The sequence below is a fragment of the Dendronephthya gigantea genome, unplaced genomic scaffold (assembly GCF_004324835.1).
Source record: "Dendronephthya gigantea isolate DGI-Jeju-01 unplaced genomic scaffold, DenGig_1.0 000002F, whole genome shotgun sequence".
NCBI classification, from domain to species: domain Eukaryota; kingdom Metazoa; phylum Cnidaria; class Anthozoa; order Malacalcyonacea; family Nephtheidae; genus Dendronephthya; species Dendronephthya gigantea.
Genome location: NW_021163012.1, coordinates 3,675,890 through 3,695,000, shown reverse-complemented (window position 1 = coordinate 3,695,000; position 19,111 = coordinate 3,675,890). Strand labels below are relative to the sequence as shown.

Below are 19,111 nucleotides of genomic sequence, written 5' to 3'. Positions count from 1 at the left end.
AAATTCCAAACCCAAGGATTGGTTTTGCAGACCATGCGTAAGTACAGACGAATGCCGAATTTCTCGTGTATTTAACTTTTAGGGGCCGGTTACATGGACCGAGCTAGCCAGTTTTAAGCGTAGTTTTCATATGACGCCGACGTTGGCAAAGTATTATTGTCGGTGATTATTGATGAGTGAAATCTTTTGTCTTTCTGAAATCATTTTCTCCTTGGATGATCGCAGACAATGAGTCGGCGACAGGACGGCATCATATGGAAACCAGGCTTTAGGCCGGTTGTATCAAGCCCGTTTAGCTTAAACGGTGGATTAGCTCAAAATAGAAATCAAGCGAACTAAATGTTTTTAACCTTAATATACAAAGACTCAACTACATATTCAACCGTTTCCTAAAGTAATGATAGAGATTTTTAACGTTTCGATTACATGCAGTAAGGCAAGCTCGGCTTGCCAGGAAGTGGAAGCTTGCATGCATGTAATCGTTTCAATCCGGGCAAACAGGCTTGATACAACCGGCCCCAGCCCTTCTAATTTATCATGGTTTACTTGGAATGTTTAACTTGATGTGTTTTTATTTGTAACAGAACCCTCCTCATGAACTGGTCTGGGCGCAGATGAAAAGTCAACCTCCCTGGCCAGCCAAAGTAAGTTCTATAGATAAGTTCTATACATAAGTTTAATTTCATTTTCTAAGCTAAAATGTAAAGAAACGTAATTTTAGAACAATCAAATCCATCGGTATATTATCACTAAGGCCTGAATTCAGTAGGGCTGAATAAAAACCCACTGTATCATGCAGACTTACTCAGGCTAACTGCATGAAGCTTTACGAAGATTTGTTTCGATTCAAATAGGCCTACACTAAAGCCCCGTTTACACTACACTCAATTTATCGACACGACACGGCTAAAATTGACACCCCGTGCCCTGTTTTATTAGTGTTCAGGCTACCAATACGAAGACTGAGCGCGGATGAAATGGAGACGGGGACCCATTTTAATCGTACCGTGCCGATAAATTGAGTGTAGTGTAAACGGGGCTTCAGGCTCAGTCGTCTGTTGGAGTATTCGAAAATATGCTATGCATGATTATGGCTAATGAGTAATGAACTATTATTTTGAAGTTCATAATTAATAGGCGACGCGCGATTTGCAGGGAAGCTGCCATTGAATATCAGTTTTGAGCGAGCCTTTCTTAGCAAGGGACTGATATTTCTCATGCACATAAACACGATGGAAAGCTAGCCCATGCGGCCCTTCCTTTAGGACTCGTGTGTAAACAGCACTTTATAAAAATCCCGAAGACTACCGTTTTCGGGATTCTTGTGTAAGTCCATATTGTGTTTCTTTACTTTAACATTAAATTTAATATTTTAGGTCTTGAAGTGGAACGACGACAGAACGAAAGCTTTAGTTAGGTTCTTCGAGTCACGCCACCAGAGGTATGATATTGTTGTAGAACTAAAGCTTACACTAACACCGATTGGCCGATTCGTGGTCAGGTTTCCCGCCACAATGGTGAAAATTAGCTTGACCACGGTTTGAATCGAACCCGCGACCTTCGGTTTGCTTGTCCAATGTTCTTCCAACTGAGCTACCAGGTCAAGACGGTTCCAATAGTCAATATTTCGGAACTCCATCTAGTCCCTTCTAAATCTGTGCGGCTTAAAGTGATAGTAATAGCGCATAAGACTCCTCGAGTATCAACTACTCGAACCGTCTTGACCTAGTAGCTCAGTTGGAAGACATTGGACTATAGCAAACCAAAATTCGCCGGTTCGATTCCCATCTAATTTTTCAGCTTACCCGGTTGGTGACTCAGAGTAGCATCATCACAATATTCATTTCGAATTTAAACAATATTCCAGCTTAAACTTAAAGGTGGAATTCGTTACCTAATGGACTACTTCATATTAGACCAAGTTATGATCTAGGCAACAAGAAGGAAATAAGCCTAAATCAAAAGTTGGTCTATTATAATATCATGCAAGTGGTTCAAATTAAGGGTCTTAATTTCGAGTGGAATTATGCACACTTCAAATTCTGAAATTCAAGCCAGGAACAGTTGATGAAAAAATTGGTGAACTATCGGTCCTCCGGCAGGAATCGAACCTACGCTTTTGCGATACCGGTTCAATGCTCTTGCCACTAGCCGGGAATTACCATCATATACACATTAACCACGCTTGCTCTTGTCAGCTACCTCTGTAGCTCAGTGGCAAGAGCATCGCAAGTGCATCGCAAAAGCGTAGATTCATCCTCACCTATTATGCAAGTGGCCCATTGGGGGGAAAATGCAGCAAAGAGAACATTATTTTCCTATGAACCAAAGTTTTAAATAAAGTTCCGCTCACAACTTAAAGTGTCACAACTTAAAAATAGATTTACCTTGTACCTATGTTTACTATAGGACCTAAGACTCGGGCGTGCACCCCTACCGTGCACCCCTTACCCCACTCTACCCTTTAATTCCACCCTCGTCTATCATATCCCTTCGCTCTCGTTTCAGAGCCTGGGTTTACTATCGTAATATCACTCCGATAACGAACAAGCCAAATGTGAAAAAGCGACCACGAAGCTGGTTGGATGGTCAACAAGAGCTGTATAAGTACCAGATGGAGCTCAGAGGAGCCGGCGGGGATATCAAGCCGAAAATTGAAACACCTATTGTGGTGAGTATACTAAAAAAAAAATAAAACTCGTGCGTGTGTTTGGGACATAACAGGCTGCCAAGATCGGTATAGGTAAAATAGGTAGAGTTACTTTCTTTCGTGGATACCAGTAAACTCGATGGATACCAGTGGACTCGATATAAATTGGAACGACAACTCGGCCGCCATCTTTGAAGCGTATTTGAAGCCGAAATGGGTACCAGTGCCAATCCCTTTATATTGTTTTTGTTTTCACGGTCGACGATCGCTCCGACAAAAACAATAGAAAGGCACTCGTACCCATTTCAGCGTCAAATTTGCTACAAAGATGGCGGCCAAGTAACCATCAGTTATCGTTCCAGGGTACAGAGTTCACTGTTTGGTACCGATAAAATTGCTACAAATGAAATTTAGACAATCTATTTAGCTCGTCCAAATTTCATCAATCTCAATTTTATCCGTGTCAAAACTGAAGTTGAACATAGTGTTAGCAAATGAAGTGGGTAACGGTGAAATTTGACTAACTTTATACTCGGCAGTTAAAAATTTCTTCCGAATTATATATTTCTGTACTGTACAAATATTGTTCGTAGCACGAATGGGCCTAATTGGGTTTTATACTCTTTCAATGAGTAAGATTTATAACGATTTCGAGAAACGTGTTAAGCTTAAGTTTAAAGCCACCTCAAACTTTGTTTAAAGATTATCACTTACGGATTATATAAATTATGTATTTCCTTAGAATTTTTTGTTTTGCTATGTCATGCAGTAATGCATTGCAGAGAGGCTAAAGCCTTTCTCGCCCTTTAAAAATGCTTGTTGACCGGTCAGTTTTGTAACTTGCTGATCATTTTGACCGGCAACTTTGATAACTTGTTCGCCCCATCAACCTAATCATACGAAGATTTCCTCAAAAGCGCTATATATACAGTACTGTGCAAAAGTTTTAGGCCCCCAGTCAAATTGTCACTTGTTAGTAAAATTCATGGTATTGCAAGACATGCTTGGTAGAAAGACTTGTAGTGGTCTTGCACTTGGTACAGCCACCATGAGAGACCATTATTGGGCACAATGCCCACTCATTGACCCAACAAGCTTCTTTGTTACATCTGGATCAACAGCCTCGCATGATGCGAAAATGGTCTCTTTGATTCTTCCAGATGTCGAGATGGTCTCCTATCTGACCTCTTCCTCACTTATTCCCAGAGATATTCAAACAGGTTTAGGTCAGAATTCTTTTGTTGCCCTGTACTGATTGATATTTCTTTCTGTGGGGCTTTTTTCTCTGTCACATGGTGCGCTACCTTTCTCAAAGATAAAGTCTCAACCGCAAAGCTCTCTCCACCTTTTAGAAAGTCCCAAGATCGTAAATTTTCGACTAGATACGGAAAATGGTATGTTTGGCTTGTATCTAGAACTTTCCTAATAGATGAGATGGCTTTGTGGTGGAGATTATATCTTCCAGTAAGATGGGGTACCATGTCATACAGAAAAAAAGCCTGAAAGAAAGTGATATTGACCAGCCCAGGGCTATAAGAGATTGCTGACGTAAACCTCATTGAACATTTTTGGGAATAAGTGAGGAAGAGGTCAGATAGAAGCCCATCTCGACATGTGGAAGAATTAAAGAGACCATTTTCGCATTACATGAGGCTGTTGATCCAGATGTAACAAACAAGCTTGTTAGGTCAATGGCTGGGCATTGTGCTGCAATAATGGTCTCTCGTGGTGGCTTTACCAAGTGCAAGACCACTACAAGTCTTTCTACCAAGCATGTCTTGCAATACCATGAATTTTACTAACAAGTGACAATTTGACTGAGGGCCTAAAACTTTTGCACAGTACTGTAGTAACGCTTTCGAGGTTAGAGCCCTTGTATATATTGACTAATTAAATATAATCTATATATTTTATAAAATCATATTGTTAAATTATCATTGTCAAATTCTGTTTGACAATGACTTTGGCGCTGTTTACAGGATCCCGCTTAGCCGAGTTTCAATGTGATCTTGAGGTATTGAAATAAGCCTTTGACACCAAATACGCACATGCAATATTGCCATAATCATGGTATGCTCATTTCAATAACTCAAAAACATCTTATGCTTCGTCAAATCTCGAGTAAGCGCGCTCATGTAGGTATAAAGTCGAAATATCACCGTAAAATTATTGTCTTGGGTTGAATAGTTCTTATCTTGACTTTACGATATGTTATTCCTCGAAATATATTTTTTTGACATGGTCTAGGTTAAAATTCGTTTGAATATAGATAGTTTTTAACTGCCCTTTAAATGCGACTTTAATTGTAGTGTAGATACGTTTCAGAAGATTAATATTTTTGGCTTTATTTTAGGAAGCGACCATCGAGATGGACGATTCGCCGTCGACTTCCGACGAGATCAGAAGTTGCTTCGCGTCCGTGTCGTGTCAAACCGACGAGGACCCGAACAAAACGGTCATCGATAAACTTCGGAAACGCATCGACGATTTGGAACAGGACTTAAAAGAGACTAAAGAGAAGTTAAATTTTCAGCAACAAAATAAAGACGCCGAAACGTGCATCGACAAAGAGAACGACGGTTTCATCACCAACGATTCGAAGATGAAAGTAAAAAAGCTCATCGCAACCTTCGAAGACGCTCTTCAGCAGAACGGCATCGATGAGATTGTCAAGGGTAATAATTCTGGGAAAGAGAGTTTGCTGGAGAAAAAGTTTACGGAATTTAAGTCGCAATGGGAGAGCGAGAAACGCACCGAGATCGATAAAATCAAGGTGGAACTTCAGGTGAAACACGATCGGGAAATCCAAGAATTGCGAGAAAAAGAGACTTTACAACGAAGGCAGTTTGCAGATAACTTGAAACGCATTACAGCGGAGCAAAAACGTCAGGAAATCGAGGACGCTAAGGTGACCTTACAAAGGCATCATCAACAGGAATTGGAGGAGATTCGTAACGTTTTCGAGCAGAAACGACGCGAAATCGAGCAGACCACCAACACCTTGCAAAGACGACACGTTGCTGGTGTGAACGAACTTCGAGCGGTGTTCGAGCAGCGCAGACAGCGGGAACTCGAGGAGACTAAGTCTAGCCTGGTGCGATGCCACGAGATGGAATTAAACGAACTGCGTGTCGCTATGAATCGTGAACGCGAGAACGTGATCTCGGAGTTGAAGCGCGAGCACGAGCGAGTTCTGCGCGACACGGAACGCAACGCGAAACGGAAACAGTGGTGTTGTAATTGCAACGAGGAGGCATCGTATCCGTGTTGTTGGAACACAAGCTACTGCAGTCGACATTGCCAGTTGGTTCATTGGCAACAGCATCGTCTTCACTGTAGTCGGAATCTTGTTTATGTCCCAAGCGGAAGAGCGACAAGTAATTTGACAAAATTATGACGCTTTTGAGGAATTGGTAACTCCGCTCCTGGCGAAATTCTCACCTTGAGACTTGGTTGGACAGTTTGAGTAGGTATTCGATTTAGCGATGTTGTGAAGAAATCTTAAAGTGGACGTCGTGTAAGGAATTTTCTAGCGAGAATAACTTTTAGCCAGATTTTTCATTCCATATTGAATTCTTGAATAGTTTTAGTGTTTTAGAGAGAAGTTTTAGGAGTTAACTGGTTTTCATATACATGTGGTGTTTCATCGGCGATGTCTATTGTTGGTTTACAACGAGGAATTTCGTTTTAAACTAATCGGCATACTTGTTTACATTTTTCAAGCAAAGCCAATCAGAATGCCTACATTTTTATTACTTCATGTAAAATTGCAAATTATGTACCTTTTTACCGGAAGTAGTCTATGCATTCTGATTGGTTACTGAAAATGTAAACAAACTTGCTGATTGGTCTAAAACGAGTTCCCCCTTGCTCGGTAGTTACGGATACAAAAAATGTATTCCAGCACATCATTGATCACTGACTATGAATCGTAGGATTTTGCCGATGAAAAATGACATACATGAAAACCATTTTTCGAAATATTTCGCTCTACTGGGTTTGTAAAAATCGCAACCTCGGAACTTTCTTAGGAATCCGATTTGCTTTCAAAGCACAAAAGAGTTAATTTCTCTAACAATATTAATTTACTTTGATTGGATTCATGTAAGGGGTAAATTGCATGTCGTTTTCGATACACAATTGCGATCATAAAGCTGGAAGGTTGTGCAACAGGATGTATGAAAAAACTATTTTTTAAACTTTTTTATGAAAATTGTAAATTTGGTTGGCAAAAACGCCAACTGATCTCAAGATGCGTAAAACACAATTCAAGGAATAACACGGAATAAAAGTATTTTCAAAATAAAAGTATTTTCAAAACCTCGAAGTATAGTTAGTTGACCTGGGATACCATTGAAATGCTATTTGCAGCATTTAGTTATGCAAATTATAGTGTTTGCTCTTCTTTAAAACACACTGTAGAAGTTTTGTGTTAATGAGTGCTACACGAATTTGCAATTTGATACGCATTCAGGATTCCGAATGCAATTAAAAGACATCTAAAATCTCCAAAGAGTTGACTTAAATTCTTTGTGCTTTGCGAAAAAATTGGATTTCTTTGGAAATTCTACGATTGTCACTTTTACACCCCGTGTAGGTAACGTGAGAGGCATCTCTTGTATAAGCTAAGCTTTGACATTAGAAAGTCGTAATCTAGTTTTTGACACCCATTTGGTACCGCAAATGGTTTACATGCAAGGCTGCAAGATTAGCAATTCGACACTGGCATTTGAGTTTTTGGTGCGATGCCTAAGGGGTAATTTCCTGGAAGTTTAGATTAGTAGAGCTTTGATTTTGCAGGTGAGGTGAGCTCTTCAGTTGTAGAGACGCATTGCCAAAAACGTTCCTTATTTGAAACTCGTGTCAACCAAAAATCTTCGTATAATATAACCGAGTTGTCGTTTTATAAAGTGGCTACAATCTTCAGTTTTGCATGCAAATTGTTGAAAAATATCAAATTTAGAGACGTTTTCGGAAGAATATTGGAAGTTTGGAACGACGGTGCCTGTCGAGGCAAACACACGCTTATCAATTAGCCAAAAGTAGTACATCTGGATCACATCGGTAGAACTCTTTCAGAGTGACAAACTCGTATTGCGATTAACTTTATAAATTGACAACGTTTTCACCGAATGTTGACACGCTTGCAATAAGTCTGTTAGGAAACAAATCTTGATAATAAGATGTGAGATTTTTACTTAAGTACATTTATTTGTAGATATTTCAAACAGGGTGCTGTTTGAAAATTTCATCTGCAGTAATAGGGTATATACTGTAGAACAATTCCGCCTTTGAAACGTAGCTGCGATTTCAAAGTAATCGACTAGCCAGAGTTACAGCGGGGTGAAGCCAATTGAGCGTTTTAATAGACATTATGCATAATGATGTATCAAGCCGTGACGCCTGCAGGGAATTCTGGTTTTTGTAGTCACGGCGAAAAATTCAAACTTCAAAATTTCCCGCCGTGACTACAAAGACCAGAATTCCCTGTAGGTGTCACGGCTTGTTACGTCATTATGCATAAGGTCTATTGGCCGCGGGAACACAAACTGATATGAATATGGGGGGGGGTGGAGTGGAGGGGGGTGTGTGCGTCTGTTGTTTGATCCATATTCAAGTCATGTAATATAGAGATCAATGAGTGAATGACTGGCGTTTTTTACGAATGTCAAGTCCAAATCGACGGCATTCAAGTCGAATTCAATATTTTATACAAACATACATTTTATGTCCTATTTTTATAACGTCATACATCGAATCAACCACTGTACAAAAGCTGTAATTTGTAGGAGCATATGATATGCTCGCCTGAATTTGTAGTAATTTTTTCGGGTTTCTTGTCTTAGAGAGTTGTATTCATATTAATTACAAATAAAACAAATGTTCTGTTTTATGGAGTCATTTTTTCTACGGTACACCAGGAAATGACATTTCATAAAAAGTCGAAGACTAACGTTACGTCATTACCTATTGAAGTCTTAAAGTAGACCCGCCGAAATTGGTAAGACTTTCAAACTCGGTGGAAAAAAAGATTTCTAAATACTCAAGCCGTAACAAAATATGATTAGACAAAAGATTAGAAGCTTGCGCACAGCACAAAGCCTCAAAATGTTCATTTCATTTTATTCAACACCAACCCCCCCCCCCCCCAGAGTGAGCACAGATAAAAGACCATAGGTACGGGATAGTTCAGCTATCATTATCATTTATCACAACTATGACTGGTGAGCTGTCAAAAGATTGCAGAATGCGCATTCAGAAGAAAAATTGAACTTTAGTCACTCATGGCGAAAAGAATTGTGAATAGATTTTCTGGTAGAAACTGCGTGAACACCAATTCCTGTAGCCTAGGTAACATAGACGGTGAAAAAAACGATACACCGTCTATATTCCACAATCCACCTTTCCGACACTCTCAAGCACGTGACCCTGACGTGTTAAAAACAACAGCGACTCGGACAAACAAATCGGACAAATTGTATGAATTTTTGTAGCCTGTGCCAACATTCGACATTCGGGCTACAGATATTTGAATTGATATTTTTCTACACTGTACAATCACACAAGATCTTTTCCGACTATTTCCGCGATTTCTTTCTTCTTTCGCAAACACAAACACAAACACAAAATATTATATTTTTCTTCATTAACGCGCGTTATACTAATCTATCTGCGGTGTTAATTGAATCAGGCAGATGTAGATTATGTTCTTAAATGAAGTATCGCGCGTATTTGGCCGAGAAGAGCTGATAATGGAGGAAGAACATGCGTGTTTTCCGTAGAGAATAAATCGTTTCAGGCTGTAAATCAAAGCGATGGAGAGCCACGTTAATCGTTTGAACGTTATCGTTAACGAGTATCTGGTAAGAACAAAATCTTCTCTTATTATTTAAGCAAAGCGGGATAACTTTAGCTGCTAGATTAGCGTGATAGCGTCCTATTTAGTTCAGATATAAACTTTAGTTTCTTTATTTCTGTATTAATAACATGTAATATAGGCAACTAGTTGTCATTGTTGATCGGAAAACGGATCGACCTGCAAGGCCACGAAATTTATTGATCAACATTACTTCGTTTTATGGTAGAATTGTCGTGGATTGTTTTTTTTCTCTTCTTGACCATTTGCCTTTATATGAATATTTATAACCCTACTGTTATCAACTGACAGTACTCTACCCCATGAGTAAAATCATTTGGCATTAAACAGAGCAAAATACTAAAATTTTGGGCGCATTGCAAAATACTGCGTGCATTGCAAGCTGACAGATAGTTTTGTTAACTCATTACTCTTCCACTGATCTGACTTAGACATTGTAAAATCTAAAGTAGACATCTGGTGTCAATGGTTTAATTAACAAAAAAGACACTGGCAGATAGTTTTCACAGTTTAAAATCATTAACTGGCAGTAATCTTGCACTAAAAGGCACAATTCATCTTGCATTAGTCAGAGTAGTCGAACAATCCTTTGCATTTTTACAGTTCTACAAGAGCTTTCCAAAATTGTTTTGACATTTTAGTGGGTGACATGTTTTTGAAAACTCTTTATTTCTTTATTTATAGAAGATCAATGAGTTCCAGTTAGTCTTTTCAAGGTAACAAATAATTTTGATAAAGAAATTAAATAAATTTGAACTGGATTTAGGTTTATTATACATTGGTATTAACAATATTTACAGGGCTCCAAGCTGTGAAACAAGTGGTGTTTATTACACTTTTATCGCTGTATTTGTTTTCGAAAAACACAAACATCACTGACTTGAGTCATTTCATAATCAAGCCTTAAGTCTGGCTAGCTTAAGAAATTGTTGCTTTGTTTGAGATGGAGAGGGTTTGTTGCATGCATGTATTTCTAGTACTATTTGGTATCTTTACAATAGACACCATAACATCAGGGTATATCTGTCTGCAACTTTGTTAACTCATTAACTGACAGTACCCTTCCACTGATGAGTAAAATCATCTGGCTTTAGACAGAATAAAATACTTTAAATTAGAGCAAATGTCATCAATATGACAAATACTTGCAAGCTGACAAATACAACTCAGTTCAAGCCAGGAACAGTTGAGAATTCTAGAAAATTCTAGAATTTACCTACATTGAATAAAAGGCCACAAAATCTAAATTGATTTAAACTGACAAATAGTTATAATTTTACTTATAGTTTCATTGCACGAGACCAAGTCAAAGAAAAAGAGAAAGATGAGAAGTTTCTTGAATCTTTTAAGGATTTCTGGAAATTACTGGAAACTGAGAGAAAGGAAGCGGTAAGAATGAATTAACACAAAATCTGACAAAATGTTGTTTTTGATAGTTTTTGATATACAGGGTCCAAAAACGCCATAACCAAATAATTGTTTGTTAGAATGTCCCAATCAAGGTGGGTGACAGTGCCATAGCTAGAAACGTCATTGGGATAGAAAATATTCGTATATCTGTCTTCTGCAAAGCTTAATCGTGCTTCAAGGATTCAGGGTATACTGGTTTATATATCACCTTACTTACTAATATAATGCCTTTTAATTGGCTGTTTTTGATCACATGGCATTAAATAAAAATTATCATTTTACTGGCCGTGCAATGGAAACAAAAAATGTAAGTTTCCATTTGTTCAATGAATGTTTTGTTCGGTAAAAGATGAAACATTCCATCTTTCAGCTCATGGAAATATTCTTACCATTGCACTCATAAACATTCATTATTAGTATATTAAATAGTCAACTCTTCAAAAGCTATAGCTATGATCGGATGATACATGACTTTAATGTGTATGACCCAAGTGTTTTAATATTGCTATTAATCAAATATCACATTTTCGACCGTCTTGACCTGGTAGCTTAGTTTAAGAGCATTGAACTAGCAAACCAAAGGCAAAGGTCGAGGCTCTAGGTTCGATTCGTGGTCAAGCTATTTTTTCAACTTGCCTGGTCGGTAACCCAGAGTAACATCATCACAATCTTTAAAACCTAGCTAAAAATGTGTTTTAACGGTTGAACAAATATATTCTACAACATAACATTGCAAACAACACTTACCAAGCAATTTTCATTAGTCATCTTTCCTACAAAGGCGCCTGCAATGTCTTAAAACTTCAAGACTTTTGTTTTGGTCTTTTCCTCTCGGCGAAGCCAAAGGGGATATTCTTTTGCGTTCGAAAATCTTCCAAATGAGCGATTTATAACGAAGATAATCCACTCTATTTGCGTAAACAGGTTGCACAAGCTTCGACACAGCCTAAGTTTTTTCAATAAAAGTGCTTTTTTTGATTTTTTTTTATACTTTCTGGGGTTTTTCTCTCTGTTTGTAGAAAAATTCAAAAAAGCAAAAACCCCACAATTTCTGTGAATGTGCGCCCACATTTAAAATTTGCACTAGCGGCCTACATTCGTGGCGTACTTTATGTTATACATTCATAAATCATAAACCTCCCGCTCGTCACTGAATACGTATTATCACAACCCTAACTATTGATTATTTTTGTGTCCTCAAATTTTCCCACCATGTACACGCCACATTTACTGGACTGATGGCTGCCTGTGAGATTTTTAATATTTCTGCCATTTTTGTAGTAATTTGTCGACTTTTAATTCATATAAATTGATAAATTTATTCTCAAATGAATTTTTATCTCCGCAAACGCCAAAACATTAGTGAAATAGGTCAAACGGCGGAGAGCATAAAAGCAATGATGTAATGACAATTAAATGACGAATATCACGCAGTAAAACACTTTCTAGCAAGATAGCTGCCTTGGGACATTTATATTACTGAGATGGACGTCTGTTCATCTTTTATCTATGGCTCGGGGGAATTCGTTGAAATCGGGAAATTTTATAATGCTTCAACTGAAGACCCTGTTACACGGTGCACGTTTGAGAGATGTAATTTTGGCAACTACGAAACTTTTGTATTTATTACACCCCATGGACGTTTTTTATACTTACATTTTGAAGACACTTTACATCTCTTCAAACTAGATTGCATTGCAAGTTGCAGGAAAAATTGCACCGTGTAACGCGGCCTTTTAAAGCCTTTTTTTCCTAGTCTTAAAATTGAATGCCAGCTCCGTGAGGCATCCACGCGTGGCAGACGGCATGATATAATGAATATAGAAAGATGAATATATCAATATACAACCCCCCCCCCCCCAATTAAGCGGTCTAGCTCACTCTTGCTACGGCCCATTTTTACCTCTCGATGACCCTAAATGCCCTTAAAGTACGTACGAGTACTAATCCAGTGGTTTTTGCGGTTGCTTTAGGCCGTCGGGGTGAAAGTTAAACTTCTGGGAAGGTTTGTCGAACGCATTCAGGAGCAGTCAAATCCAGAGAAAATCGAAGTGATGTTTGGTTTGATTCAAAGAATGATTGATGATAATATTGTAAAGCCAAGGTACCTTGTGTGATCAATATTTTCTCTTGATATCATCTGGCATTAGACAGAGTAAAGTACTAAAACAGGCCACATCTGGGTGCATTGCAAGCTAATGTGTTAACATGAGACACTGACAGATTTTTAGTTTTATTAACCCATTAACTGACATTACTCTTCCACTGATGAGTAAAATCATCTGGCATTAGACAGTAAAATACTAAAGTAGGTCACATCATGGTTCATTGCAGCTGATGTGTTAACAAGAGACACTGACACTATAAGTTTTGATGACTCGATAACGGAAACTACTCTATCCAATAATGAGTAAAATTATCTAACTGTTGTGAACGAGATTGCCGAATTAATCGATTTCTTTTTTCTAGAATGATTTGTGAAGCCATAATGAAGTCAGGAAAATTGAATTTTCGCAACGAATCTTCATGGAATCAGAGTTTCGAGTTTGTCTGTAAATTGTTGCCCTCCATAGATTACAAGGTAAATAGAAGACACCATTTTTTTTAGCAAAAGTGCAAGCAGGGCTGTAGCTAGAGCCGAGCTAGATGTTCAAAAAAGCGTAAAAACAATCGTTATCAAAAGGAATCAATCGGGTATAAGGGAAATATATGAATACCCGCCCCCCAAATTCAGCTTCTACCTGTGGCCCATCCAAAGTGTTTCATTGGTTAAAATCTATCGAGTACGTCATTTTAGTATAAATTTCGAGGTGACTATTGATTTTCCTGCGTTCTGATTGGTCAAGATTCACTGTCTCTGAAGTGATAGTCACTGGTTAAATTATCATTGTTATTATAAAATCATTATAAACTTTTATGAACTTATGTTCATTATTATTTGTAAACACTTCGAAGTTTGTAGTAAAACAATAAGTCGCGTCAGGCTCGGTGATTACAAGCCTATATTCACTTCGCCTTCGGCTCAACCTTCCTCCGGGAGGATTTCTAGCTCCTTCACCAGAGCGGGAAAACACTAGCCAATCAAAACGCCTATAGCCTAATCGTCGGACCAATCGGAGCGGCGGAATGATTAATTTAACGTATCTATCGTTTTTCAAAGGGTTGTCGCGATATTTTCACGTTGGTTTTGGAGAAATCGAAAGAAATTCCAAACGTCGTATCTCACCCAGTTTCGCCTCAGATCGAGGCAATATTAAAGGTATAGTCTTAAAAGCTTTTTCATTGTAAAAATCTGACCTAAAATGTGACTGGAGCATCTTCGTGTGGTCAGCCACTGATCGCGATATTAAACTGGGTAGCCTACTCAATTTTAATTATCAGACTTTTACAGGTAGGATATTTTCAATAGACCCTTCTCGTAATGACGTTAAAGGCGGGAAGTCTGATATTACACAAACTTTGTTTGGCCAAACTAACGAGCCAATCAGACTTTCCGCGTTTCACGTCATTATGAGAAAAGTCTGGAAAGCCAGGACTAACGAAATAGATCTAGTCTAGGGAATCCATGCGTGTTTACCGTGGGCTGACTTTAAGGTCCATCCACACTTGCCATTTTTTCTGCGATTATATGTGCGATTTTCTCCCTTTGATAGATGCGAATGAGTGAATAATTTATGGATGTACAAATAAGAACACTTACATGTTAGAGCATTCATAACTTATTGCTCGTTTCCATCTGTCAAATATGGAAAAACGGGCCTTAAGTCAGCCCATGGTATTATTACAGCATCCGTTCAACCCCTTATCTTAAACTTTTTGTTACAGGTCATTCGTCTTATACTGGATAGAAATGCCTGTCTTCTACCTGCATATTTCTGTATCAATGAGGTAAATACTAAACAATGTTAGATAACTTTTCAGAGGGTTAAAAGGTCTTGCTTTCTGTGAGTGGAAACCATACACATCTCAAATTCAGGCAGGGAAGAGTTGAGAAAAAATGTGTCAACTATCATTCCTGCAGCAGGGATATGGTTTCCACCAGAAAGGTGCCACAAACGTAAATATTATAGATTGAATTTGAGAGAGGTTTTTTAGGAGAACGAATAAGGAGCATATACGATTTTTAAGACCTATATAATCGGGAAAATATTAGAGACATTATTTAAACCTTGTGTTTTAACTCCACTATCAAAATTTCGTTAAATTAAAAACGTTCTACATGAAACTCGTGATGTTCAGTAGTAATGTAAGAAAGCAAAGACGATTGCACCGGATTGCTCTTGAGTCTTGTATTTAGCAAAGCAGTAAATTCGGCTTTGCATGCGCTGTATATATTTCACGTTTGCATGCCGTATAAAATTTAATACTTGAACGGCTATGGGTGTATGCAGTCCTTCCAACATCTAGTTTTACACCGCGAACGTGAAACACTTGCGCCGGCAAAACTACGTAAATTTGCTGCTTTGCTAAATACATCATGCAGCAATGGTCTGTTGCTTTCTTATATTACTGCTGAACATCACGAGTTTTATGTACAACGTTCGTAATTTAGCGAAATTGTTGCACATTTAAAGATGGATAAGTTAAAACAAAGTTTGTTACTTACATACCGTAAACGCCAATCTTGAGGTCTCTATTTTATAAAACACAACTTCAGTCCTCCGGCAGGAATCAAACCTACAATTCTGATATACTGGGGCAGTGCTTTAGGCATTAAGCCACGGAGAACGTTGCTCAGTTGTGGGGGATAGCGTATAAACTACGAAATATCAGAGGTGTAGATTGAACTTAAACGAAGACTTCGGCGGATTAACATTAGGTTCGGCACATGAATGAAAAGTTCGACGTCTGAAACAGGCCTTGAATAGTGATTATTTAGGGTACAAGATCTTTATTTTAACAGATTATACGTTAATGTAAATTTAAAATTTCATCTATAAAAGCCATGTTACACGGTGCAATTTTTCTTGCAACTTGCAATGGATTCTATTTTTAAGAGATGTAAATTAGTGAAGAGTTTTCAATTAGTAAGTGCATGTAAGAAACGCCATAGAGTGTAATAAAGACAAAAGTTCGGTAGTTGCCAAATTTACATCTCTCAAAAGAAAAATTGCATTGCAAGTTCTAAGAAAAATTGCACCGTGTAGCATGCATGGCGTTAAGACAGCTTCGTCTCTGCTTAAAGCATGTGCCTATACAATACCGTCGTTAACACTAAACGCGTGTACACCTGATAATTGTAAAGTTTGTGTCAGGCTTCGTCCTGCTAAAGCGTGGTTCTATACAATATCATATCATTACATTATTACATCATATGTCTTACATTTTTTGCTTTGAATAATACGCATTTTTGCTAAATACAAATATAACCATGCAAGGAACAGCGAGGCAACGCTTGCGAATAACCTCAGATCAATTTTGGTATAACAACAAGCTAAATATAGACAAAAACCATAACAACTATAGCTATAAATATATAGACAAAAACCTTAAAAGATATTTTTTAAGATAAAATATCTTTATTTTATCCACTGCGTCCTGCTATACAATATAAGGCATGGGCCTATATAATTACATTGTATATATCTGCACCGATATATTTATTACGTTTAATCGTTGTGAATAGAACAACTTTTTGCTAAATACGCTTCATGGAAACTAACACGAGGCAGCGTTTGCGAATTATCTCGGATCAAATGTGGTATAAAAGCTGTCTATAAATATAGACAAAAATGCCTTCTCGACGTTTCGACTTACGGGTTTAGGTCGAAAGTCGAGAAGTTTTTTGTCTTTGTAAAGCAGCCATAATTTTACCGGTGGACACTCGACGAGTTAGAGGAGCGATTTAAGAAGGAATTTGACGAAATTATTGAAGCCGAGAGGGCAAAGATGAAGGGCGAAGTCGAAGCGTTTAACGAAGAAAAGAAACGAATGCAAGCCTTCGTAGTCAGAGACGATGCTATCATTCAACTGAACGTTGGGTGACAAAATTGTATTAAAGATCAACCCTCTGTCAGATTGAAGGTTCCCTGGACAAAATTGTATTAAATATCAACTCTCTGTCAGGTTGAAGTTTCCTTGTTCGCTACAATGTTTAGCGGTCGCTGGGAAGATAGTGTCGAGCGTGATCAAGATGGCGCTGTATATTTTGATTTTAATCCACAATATTTTACAGTTTTGGAATATCACCGAGCCAAAAAGTTTTCGACTCCAAAAGATCCGGCAACATATCCGAAGATCCTTGAAGATTAAGTCTTATCCCACCATCCTTCTCGAATATCGTGGCTTAAATTGTGAAATCGTCCGGGCTGAGTTGAAACGTAACGTTCAAAAGCGTTTAAATGAATCATATCATCGTCACTACGGCGGTGACGTGGTACATTTAAGCGTTGGTGAACAAAACTTGGCAACTAAAGGATCGAGCCTCGGGCTTCAGCCAGCTTCAACGTTCCAGTCTGTCTTGAGCCGTCATTTCGCTAGGCTCGTTTATCATTTGCTATTTTTCAAAAGTTGTTTTCGTCATCAAATAGCCATAGCTAAACTTTAATTCTGCATGTTTGGATAACTATTATAGTGAGCTATATCGGCTTTTTTCGGGGGTGGGAGGGTGTTTTGGCTATATGCATGGCGAACATCTTGTTATATTAAAATGCATATTGGCCTGCTATGATTGAGGTGAGCTTACGTGAAAGGCGATCGACTATGTATAATTTTCAGTATAGCCAATTTATTAACAAAACTCTGCTATTTAATGGGTTTCTTCGCGTGATCCAATTTTGTCGGATCCGTTTCACTTCTGATGGACGTTTTATAGCCTTGTTGACTCCCAATGTATGTTGAGAGCGAATGAAATACAGCCAATGCAGTACTGCTTTATCAATCACAGGCTACATTTCATACGTAAGGAGTGAATTGAAATTATTGAATCCAGTGAACTCAAATAGCACTGAAACGCTAGCTCTGCGAAAGTTTTGAAGCCATGCAGGATGGCGGAATATGAAGCCGGAAGATTATCCCAGAGCCTCTGTTTTCTCGCCAGAGAAATTGCGGGCTCGGGGAACGAGATTGCCATCTTGGCTTCACTCATTGATGAGGGAAAGTCAGAGAGCTTTATTAAGTCGTAAATGTCGTGAACAAGTCATTTTCACCGATGAGAAATAGTCCGGGTGTCTTTATTTCTGCAGTATTCAAATATACATGTATTCAAATCAGTCAATTTTAACTGTGCGCAAATAGACTTCTGTCACATCAGCCACCTTGACATGATTACGACTAAATAGAATGCCATTAAAAGGTAAACATTTAATGTTAAATTTTTCTATAAAAGAGTTTAGTTTTATACACTTGAATGTCCTGGAAGACAAAGCACAACTAAGCAGCGAAGATTTGTTAGCGAAGCCCAAGAAGACAAGTTGTTGGAGAGATTTGCGAATTTATTTAGTGAGACTATCGTGAGCCACCGACTTCCGCTTTCATTTCAGCCTTCGATCTGTGACGGCAAAAATGAAGCGGATGTCGATGGTTTTCTCGAGAACAAGAAACGAATGCAAGCCATCGTAGTCAGGGACGATGATATCATTTATGCATCCGAACGTTGGTGGACAAAAATTTACAAAATCTACTCTGTGTGAGGTTGAAGGTTCCTTGTTCGCTACAATGTTTCGCGGTCGCTGGAAAGATGGTGTCCAGCGTCCTCAAGATGGTGCTTTTGATTTTAATCCGCAATATTTTGGCGTGATTTTATATTATTTACGATCGAGAAAGATTAAAACTCCAGGGAATCCGGCAACACTTCCAAAAATTTTTGAAGATTGAGTATCGAGACATTCCTGTCGAGTATCGTGGCTTAAACTGTGAAATATTCCGAGCTGAGTTGAAACAAGGCGTTCAAAAGCGTTTAGATGAATCATATCATTGTCGCTACGACGGTGAAATGGTACATTTAAATGTTGGTGAACAACTATTTACCACTAAGAATCATATCTTGGTCAGATGGAGTTCAGAGCTTCCTTTTGGACTTATTCATGGCCATGCGTATCATTTTAAAAATTGTTGATCCTCGTCAAATCGGCTTAGCTGATAATTTTATTTGGTACGGCCTGATTTTGTCTTTATAACACTCCATTCGAGAAGGAATTTGGCATTAAAGTTGTCGTGGTCTGTGACTTCCGCCT

At 38.3% G+C, this 19,111-nt stretch overlaps 2 protein-coding genes across 2 annotated transcripts in view; both read left to right on the top strand.

The window, feature by feature from the left end:
- The window catches only part of LOC114537216 (zinc finger MYND domain-containing protein 11-like), a 13,178-nt gene extending 6,780 nt beyond the window's left edge, over nt 1-6,398 (top strand). The window contains exons 7-11 of the mRNA XM_028558353.1: nt 1-37; nt 585-644; nt 1,377-1,441; nt 2,509-2,671; nt 5,004-6,398. The exon at nt 1-37 is cut by the window's left edge and continues 41 nt beyond it. Of these exons, the coding sequence (XP_028414154.1) occupies nt 1-37; nt 585-644; nt 1,377-1,441; nt 2,509-2,671; nt 5,004-6,047 (1,369 nt within the window). The 3' untranslated portion in view covers nt 6,048-6,398. The remainder of the gene's footprint in view (nt 38-584; nt 645-1,376; nt 1,442-2,508; nt 2,672-5,003) is intronic.
- A 2,993-nt stretch (nt 6,399-9,391) lies between these two features.
- Nucleotides 9,392-19,111, top strand: part of LOC114537672 (mediator of RNA polymerase II transcription subunit 23-like) — a 37,169-nt gene continuing 27,449 nt past the window's right edge. Inside the window, exons 1-7 of the mRNA XM_028558774.1 lie at nt 9,392-9,513; nt 10,212-10,243; nt 10,814-10,916; nt 12,911-13,041; nt 13,407-13,518; nt 14,098-14,196; nt 14,763-14,825. Coding sequence (XP_028414575.1) covers nt 9,466-9,513; nt 10,212-10,243; nt 10,814-10,916; nt 12,911-13,041; nt 13,407-13,518; nt 14,098-14,196; nt 14,763-14,825 — 588 coding nt within the window. The 5' untranslated portion in view covers nt 9,392-9,465. The remainder of the gene's footprint in view (nt 9,514-10,211; nt 10,244-10,813; nt 10,917-12,910; nt 13,042-13,406; nt 13,519-14,097; nt 14,197-14,762; nt 14,826-19,111) is intronic.